At 41.8% G+C, this 8,241-nt stretch overlaps 1 protein-coding gene across 1 annotated transcript in view; it reads right to left on the bottom strand.

Moving 5' to 3' along the window:
- The window catches only part of KNSTRN (kinetochore-localized astrin/SPAG5 binding protein), a 16,122-nt gene extending 8,140 nt beyond the window's left edge, over positions 1–7,982 (bottom strand). The window contains exons 1-4 of the mRNA XM_006883019.1: positions 7,774–7,982; positions 7,275–7,369; positions 1,366–1,495; positions 749–796 (exon numbers count right to left, since the gene is read on the bottom strand). Of these exons, the coding sequence (XP_006883081.1) occupies positions 749–796; positions 1,366–1,495; positions 7,275–7,369; positions 7,774–7,982 (482 nt within the window). The remainder of the gene's footprint in view (positions 1–748; positions 797–1,365; positions 1,496–7,274; positions 7,370–7,773) is intronic.
- Between the last annotated feature and the right edge of the window lie 259 nt (positions 7,983–8,241).

The following is an 8,241-nucleotide window of genomic DNA, read 5'->3' on the forward strand; positions in this document are numbered from 1 at the left end:
TTTTATTATTTTTTGTGCATTGTACCATCAAATCAGATCTGACTGGTACAGGAGGAGATTGTCCCTCCTTCTCCAGCAGAGCATCTGGTGGATTCAAACCAGAGATTGTAAATTTTTTTTATAAAAATGTATGTTTTTTCTTGTTGTGTAGTGTCAAATCAGTTCCAACTGGCATAGGAGGAGATTGCCCCTCCTTCTCCAGCACAGCATCTGGTGGATTTGAAGTGTGTGCCTTCAGGATTGCAGTGCAACTTCTTTGCCACTTGGCCACCAGAGCTCCCAAAACTGTAAATTTTAATGGGAAGAGATTGCCTATTTTTCCTGCTGTGAAACATTTGGTAGATTTGAATCATCAACCTTTATTTTTCAGTCCAATACTTAACACCACCAGTTCTTCTCCTAAGCACACAGAGTACCTCTTATCCTGAAAACTTCCCATCTGTATTGAGAGACCATAGCTGGGTTAGATTTTGAATCAGCAGCAGCCCTGGCAGTGAGCTCAATAAGCTCTTGTCTGGTAAGTCAGGACAGTAACATCACCAATTCCTTCCCTGGGGGTGATTCTCAACACTGTCTCATCCCCAAAAATTCCATTCAAGGCTGATTCTCAACACTGTCTCATCCCCAAAAATCCCATTCAGGTTTCTAGGTAGGAACCCTGACTGTAACCCATTAAACACACAACAATGTACAACCAGGATTGAGACAAATCAGTGGCCAAGTTTCATTTACCCTGATGCTCACTCACTTCTTTCTGGTGTTCTTTTTCATGGCAGTGTCTGTAGCTTTCATCTGCCTAGAGAAGAAAAACAAAACCCACAGTACTATTGTTATGTGTGTTGTCGACAAGGCAGGAAAAAGGAGCCCAAACTAGAGAATACAGCACAAGCGTGAGAAGCTCTGAGAGTCCAGGTACTTTTATTTTTAGCAAAGGCTATTGAAAAAGGCTTATTGCCAAGGAAATAGCTTCTCTTTCCTGACTACCACCAACCGATTTCAAGATGGTGTGACTACCTCATATATAATGCAACCTTACCCACAAAGAAACTGAAAGCTGGTTTGGTGAACACACATATAACGAAACAATGGGGCTGGACTGGGCTCACACCAGCAATCTAGTTATAACGAGTCCCAGATCCTGTAAGGATCACTTAGGTCTAATGTTTGACTGGGGTACTACCATTTGTACACTCAGAGCAAGCAAAACAGATCAACAAACAGCTCAGATGTGTTCTGCTCTAGGTCCTTAAACACAAGCCAGTGGTTCATATGGTTCATGCTCCTGAAAACTCTACATTCTAGCTCATGGTACTGAGCAATTTTTAGCAAGATATTCTAATTGGACACCAGTGACCAAGTTCTTACCCATTTTCTCGTCTCAGTTTGATGGCTTTTGTAATATCGGTCTCTGAACTGCTTGCATGAAAATTTTTGGACATGTCTACTTCTTTAGATTTAACAGGTAAGAAACTTTTAGAAGCTCGAGATTGTCTGTCTGTAAAGGAAAAAGAGAGTATGAAATCTCAGTTGTAATCCTGTAATCCAAGTTGCCATAAACTATTGTGGTCAATCTCAGTTTTGAAGACTATTTTGGCTTCTAGATCATTTGTAGATCTTTCATTACAATCAAGTCAGAAACAACCCCTAGCTCACCCACGGCAGGTTTTCTGAAGCTATCAATTGCACAGAAGGGGACTGCTCATCTTTCTCCAGAGGAGCTGCTGGCTGATTTGAACTGCTAGAAAGGTGTCACCTTTGAGCTGGGAGAGTAACTCTCTAATGACTACATCACCAAAGCTCTCAATATAAATAGAAACCAAAATTCAATGGGTTTGAGGGTAATTAAAAGTTTGATGAAATATCAGACTGAAGGAGAAAGATGTGCATGTGACAGTCAATAAATGCAAAGAATTAAATGAAAGGCAGAACAAATAGGTCTGACCTGGAGAGGGCGAAACCAAGCTGCTTCTTGGAGGCAAGGATTTTTAGGCTCTATTTTACATAGTTTGGGCAGGTGGCCAGTAGGGAACAGTCCTTGGAGAGGGGCATCATGCTTAGAAGGGTGGAAATTGGCAGGGCAATCAATAGATGGAACTTTCATAAAGGACCACTGGAACCTACAATCTTTTTAAGTTTCTGTTTGTTATGAGTTATCATTGTCCCCTCAAAATACATGTAAGTTATGAGACAAATGTGGAAATATGTAATGTTTCCCCATGAACTGATAAAATAGTCATAAAAGGATTAATTATAGAATATAACACCCTTTAATCTCACCACAACTTTAATCAGATGTTAGGGGAGTTTCTTAATGGTATGGTCTGGAAAACCTTTTCTCTTTCTAGAGAGAAGAGGGAGCTCTGGTGGTTCAGTGGTAAGGAACTGCACTGCCAATGAAAAGGTATGTGGTTTGAATCCACCAGCTAGCTGCTCCAAGGGAGCAGGTGTTGTTGATTGCCTTTGAGTTGAGCATGACTCATAGCAACCCTACGAACAAAAGGCCTGAAGCCCCTCTACAACTATCAACATTTATCAAAGTTCATAAAGTTTCCGGAGGAATGTTATTTAGGAAGTGGATGCCACTCCTGAGACTGGGCAATCTTCTCCCGTGTACTTTACACCTCTGAAAAACCTGCTGGAGGGTCAGCTATGATCCTATAACAGCACACAAGAACACCAACAACAGAGATAAAAGAAGAGGAAATCCAGCCTGGAGTGGAGGGCTAGTACCACCACCACGAGAAGAACCTCCAGGAGTGGAGTGCATCCTCTTGGACTCAAATCTCTCAAGGAAGCTCCTTGACAACGGGAAAGGATAGAATTCATGGAGCTCTCCAGGGAATTCATGGAGCTCTCTCCAGGGAATGCTAGGCCTACAGATGCTGAAACAAACAAGGATTTTCCTCCAGAATTGATACACAGCAAGCCTTCTAGAGTTGGCACTCTCTTCATTTGAACTTCTAACCTCCTAAACTGTGAAAATAAGTTTCTATTTTTTGAAGCCATATAGTTTTGTGGTATCTGTTAGCAGTACTTGAAAAATAAGACAGCTCTTAAGTTTTCTATATACCCTTCTAACACTCAAGTGGTTTCATTTTAATTGTTGAATTGATTTAGGAGTCCTTGGGTAGTGCAAAGCAGCCCTGGTGTGTTGAGCTGCTAACTCTAAGGTCAATAGTTTGAACCCACCAGCCCACCTGGAGAAATATGAGACAATCTCCTCCCATTGAGATTTATAGGTTCAGAAAGCTGCTAGAGGGTTGCACTGAGTCAGAACTGACTTGAAGGCAGTGGATTGGGTTTGGAAGGTGTACATGGTTAACTTGATTGGCTGATAATTGAAAAGTTAAAGGCTCTAACCTATCCGGAGGTGCCTCGATGAAAAAGTCTGTCAATATACTTCTAAAAAGTCAGTCACTGAAAATCTTAAGGAGCACAGTTCTATTCTGACACATGTAGGGATATAACAAGTTGGAATTGACTTAACAAGGCTGATGGGGTAACTGAAGGCTGTATTTACCAAGATTGTCTTCTTAATTATTCCAACAGATAATCTTTGGGTTCCCAGGCCCTAGTAGTGTGTCTGGTATATTTACATACCATCAATAACTGCTGAACAAATGCAACAACACTTCAGTCACATGGCTTATTTCATCTGATATCTCAAAGTATCTTTTCTGTTCTTTTTTCCTTCTTCCATTCCATTTTGATTGGTTCTACCTCCAGCTCCCGTAAACTGTTTATCCCCATTAAGTTTGAAAGAGTTTCCATCAAAGTCAACTCTAACTCATGGTAACCACACAAGTTTGTCAGATTAGGAGTATGTGCCAGACAGTTTTTCATAGTTAATATTTTCTGAAACAGATTGCCAGGTCTTTCTTCCAAGGCACCTCTGGGCAGACTTAAACTTCTAGCTGTTCAGTTTGCAGTCACTGTGTGCTATCACATAGATAGTCTGCACTTTACTCATCAAGATGGACCATGTAATATGAGAGGTTTTGCTAGGGCCTGTTATTTTTTAACCACCATCAATTAGTTGAGGTGGAGTTTACTGTACTGTGAAATTTTCACATTTGAATTTTTTAAATTGCCTCACAGAAGCTGATACAAGTTCTAAAATATCAGCAGAATGATTTGCTGACTTCATTACAATGCCATTATGTCATTTTTTGATTACAATAAAAGTGTTCAGTAAACTTTTCCAAAAAAAAAAAAAAAAGATCAGATGGAAAAGTAAGAAGGGTTTATCTTCACATTTTGGAAATAGCCTATGTTGGCTATTTATAGAGATAGGAATCACGCTCATTTTTTACTTTGAATTTTTTCTAACACTTTTTTTTTAAAAATGTGCATTATTACCTACTTAAAAAGCTAAATCCATATACAACTAACCCACACTCCTCCAATTTGGAAGGGGAAAAGCCAGATAATCTTAAAACATCAAACTATTAAGGTTATGAACATAAGACCAGGAATGTGGCTAGAAAGGAATGAAATGAAAATTTTTTTGGGGACTGCTAGTCATTACAGCGCTGAGAAGCCAAAACACAGGGGAGAAATGCAGAAGCACTAGAGATGAACAGAAGATTTAAAAGGGCAGCTCAAGAAAACAAAACAAAGTATTATAATGGAATGTCCAAAGAACTGAAGCTGCAGAAGAAAAAAGGGAAGTACTGACTCAGCATTTCTCAAGTTGAAAGAACTGAAAACCAAATTCAAGCCTTGAGTTACAATACAGAGAGATACTATGGGCAAAATCTTGGACGATCCAGAAAGCATTAAAAGAAGATAGAAGGAATATCCTGATTCACTATACAGAAAATAATTGGTTGGTCGAAATTAAAAATATTTCAAGAAGCGCTAGATGAACAAGGGCCAAAGGAAGAATTTCAAGCTGCACTGAAGGCACTGACAGAAAATATAGTCCCAGGAATCGATGGGATACAAGTTGACATGTTTCAGCTAACAAAAATAGCCCTGGACATGCTCACCAGTCTACGTCAGAAAATATGGAGGACTCTGACTGGAAGAAATCCATATTTGTTCCAATTCCCAAGTAAAGTGATCCAACAGAATGTAGAAATTAGCAAAAAGTATCATTAATATCACATGTAAACAAAATACCACTGAAGATCATCCAAAAATGGTTGGAACAATACATAGAGAGAGAACTTCCATAATTCAAACTGGGTTTAGAAGAGGCTGTGGCACTAGGGATATCATGACTGATGTCAGATGGATCTTGGCTGAAAGCAGAGTACCAGAGAAATGATTCTCTGTGTTTTATCTACTATGTAAAAGCATTTGACTGTGTGGATCTTAACAAATTATGGCTAACACTGAGAAGAATGGGAATCCCAGAACACTTAATTACATTCAGACAAGACTGAGACCTAGAAGTAATTGTCTACACAGCACAAGGGGAACATTTCATGGTTTATAATCAGGAAAGCTGTGCATCAGGGTTGTATATCCTTTCTTATCTCTTCAATTTGTACACTGACGAAAACATTTAAGGGGCTACACTCTGAAGAATGTGGCTGGCTATCAGGATTGGAGGAAGACTCATCAACAACCTATGCAAATGACACAACCTTTCTTGTTGAAAGTGAGGAGGACTTGAAGCACTTGCTGCAGAAGGTCAAAGATTACAGCCTTCAATATTGTTTAAATTTCTAGTCAAGAAAAAAAAAATCCTCACCACTGGATCAAGTGACAACATCATAATAGATGGAGAAAAGATTGAAGTTATCAATTATTTCATCTTACACACAATGCTACCCACTATTAGCACTCTTGTTAGCAACAGTCAGGAGATCAGGAGATGACTTGCACCGAGTCAGTCTTGTGTTGGGGACCTCTCCAAATTACTGAGGAATAACAATGTCAGTGTGAGGATTAAAGAGTGCCTGATTGTGCCCATGGGCTTTTCAATCACTTGCCATGCATCTGAAAGCTGGACAATTAGTAAGGATCACAGAAAAAGAATTAATGCCTTTGAGTGATGATGCCAGAGATGAGTTCTGAATATCCCATGGACTGCCAAACGAACAAACAGGTATGTCTTGGAGAAAGTGCAGCACATATGCTCCTGGGAGGCAAGAATGATGAAGCTTTGTTTCACGTACTTTGGGCATGTTGCTAGGAGAGGCTATTTCTTGAAGGACATCATCCTTGGAAATGTGGAGGATCAGCTAAAGACAGGAAGACTCTCAATGCGATGGACTGACATAGTGACTGCAGCAATGGAGTCCAGTATTTCAGAACTGATGAGGATGGCAAGGGATAGGACAGGGTTCAGATCTTTTGTTTATAGGGTCACTATGATTCATAGTTGATTCAACAATAACTAACAACAGTCATTCCTCACTAAGCAAAGGGGACTGCAATCTAGGAAAAGACAGCAGATCTAGTTAAGAGCACCAGCTCCTTCAGCAAAACCTCAGTCCCTTGGTGAGGGTAGGATTAACATCCAGGTGTTCTAAGGTAACAGAACAATCTATTAAGCCTTTGGAGAAAAGCCTATTTATCCCACAGATCAATTTTACTACTGCCTGTCAACTAATTGCAAGGAGTTATCTGGGAAAACAAAACTCTAACTGCTTCATAATCACCCACAACAGTTTCTAGTGTCTGAAGCTTACTTTGTGCTATTATCTCTAGATTAGACAGCTGACAATTGCAGATCTCATGAAATGACTTTCAACCACAAGCAAAGTAAAGCAAAACTGGAAGCAATTGGAAGTTGTTTTCAATCACACCTCTCAAATAACTCTGGTCAGGCTGATCCTTCTCTCATTTAACTTAACATTTATTGAGAAAAATGCTGTGGGGATAGATGCAAATGTGAAAAACAAGGCATAGTACAAACAATGTGTGTCTTGCCACCAAAGCACGCCACTTCCCAAAAGACTGATAGTTTAGTCCCTCAAGATAACCCTAGTCTGGATATAAAAGAGAACTTGTCAAAAAGAGATTCCTGGCTTAATGGGGATAACACTAGGAAGTACCAGCTTGAATCTAATTGGTGGAGTGCTGCACTGGTTAACTCAGCAGGGCAGTCTTAAGTATCACTTGACTTTCCTCTTAATTCCCACCACAAACCTAAAAGCTTGGTTTTTGGTTTTAAGGACAGACTGTTAGACCCAACAGAATGCTCTCCCCAAGCCCGTGACCCCATTCCCAGACACTGATCGGATCCCCACACATCCTCCCCTCGCCACCAGAGCCCGGTATGCAGCGCTCGGAGTGGAGTCCCAGGGTTGGACACCCACCTGTGGGCAGGCTGCCGCTCTGCGTAGACGGGGGCTGCAGAGTATACACTGTCTTAACCACGCTGGTCATCGTAACGAGGCGGCAAGGCTGGACCCTGCAGGATGTAAGGGTGATACTATCCAACGCTGGGCCACGGGGACGCAGCCTCCCACCCCAAGTTGGGTTCGTCACCAGTCGGCAGGCGGTGGGCCTGGGGAGTGGGGGATCCTGCCAGACTCAGCTTGGGAAGGAGAAAAATCTGTCTGAAGTGAGCTTTATACTAGGATCTAGCATGTGGTTCAAATCCACCAGTGCTCCGCGGGAGAAAGATGCGCAGTCTCCTCTCATACTATTTACAGTTTCTGAAAACCTGCCGGAGGGTCAGCTCAATGGTACATAACAACATAACAAAACTCAAAAGCCAAGAAATTGTTTTTGATTCAGGAAGAATGAGGGGAGTTAACTGGCCCGTTCCGCCCCCCACATCCAGCCCAGTTCCTTGTCTTAGGAGAGTCGAACCCTGAAACTTGCTGCTCCCGCCTGCAGTCCTCCTCGATCTCGTCCAAAAATCTCTCCGGAGTAACTGCCACAGCACTTCCTCCGTCTGCCGCCTCCGTTTCAAATGGAAACTTCCGGAAGTTGGGCGGAAGAGAGTGCGATTTGGTCAGTGTAGGCAGCCATGTTGTACGGAGGGCTCCGTCCTGGGCTATGGCTTCAGAAGCTGCCATGCTGTACGGAAGTTCGAGTGGAGGCGGGAGTCGAGGTTCCAGCCACGGATGTTGGAGCCCCGCAGGTCTCTATCTAGCGGGGTGCACTTTACTGGCCTGACTGGAGCTAATGAACCACCTACATCATATTCTGGGCTTGGGACGTAAACGTGGCCCCGTTTAGGGTGCTTGTTGTCACAATCCTCCTCATTATTTGGTCTGTGATTGTTAAGAGACGTTGCCTGATGCCTGATTGCTCTGGCCACAGATAATTTGGATC

The sequence above is a fragment of the Elephantulus edwardii genome, unplaced genomic scaffold, assembly GCF_000299155.1.
Source record: "Elephantulus edwardii isolate Elephantulus edwardi_28Jun2011 unplaced genomic scaffold, EleEdw1.0 scaffold00026, whole genome shotgun sequence".
Taxonomy (NCBI): Eukaryota; Metazoa; Chordata; class Mammalia; order Macroscelidea; family Macroscelididae; genus Elephantulus; species Elephantulus edwardii.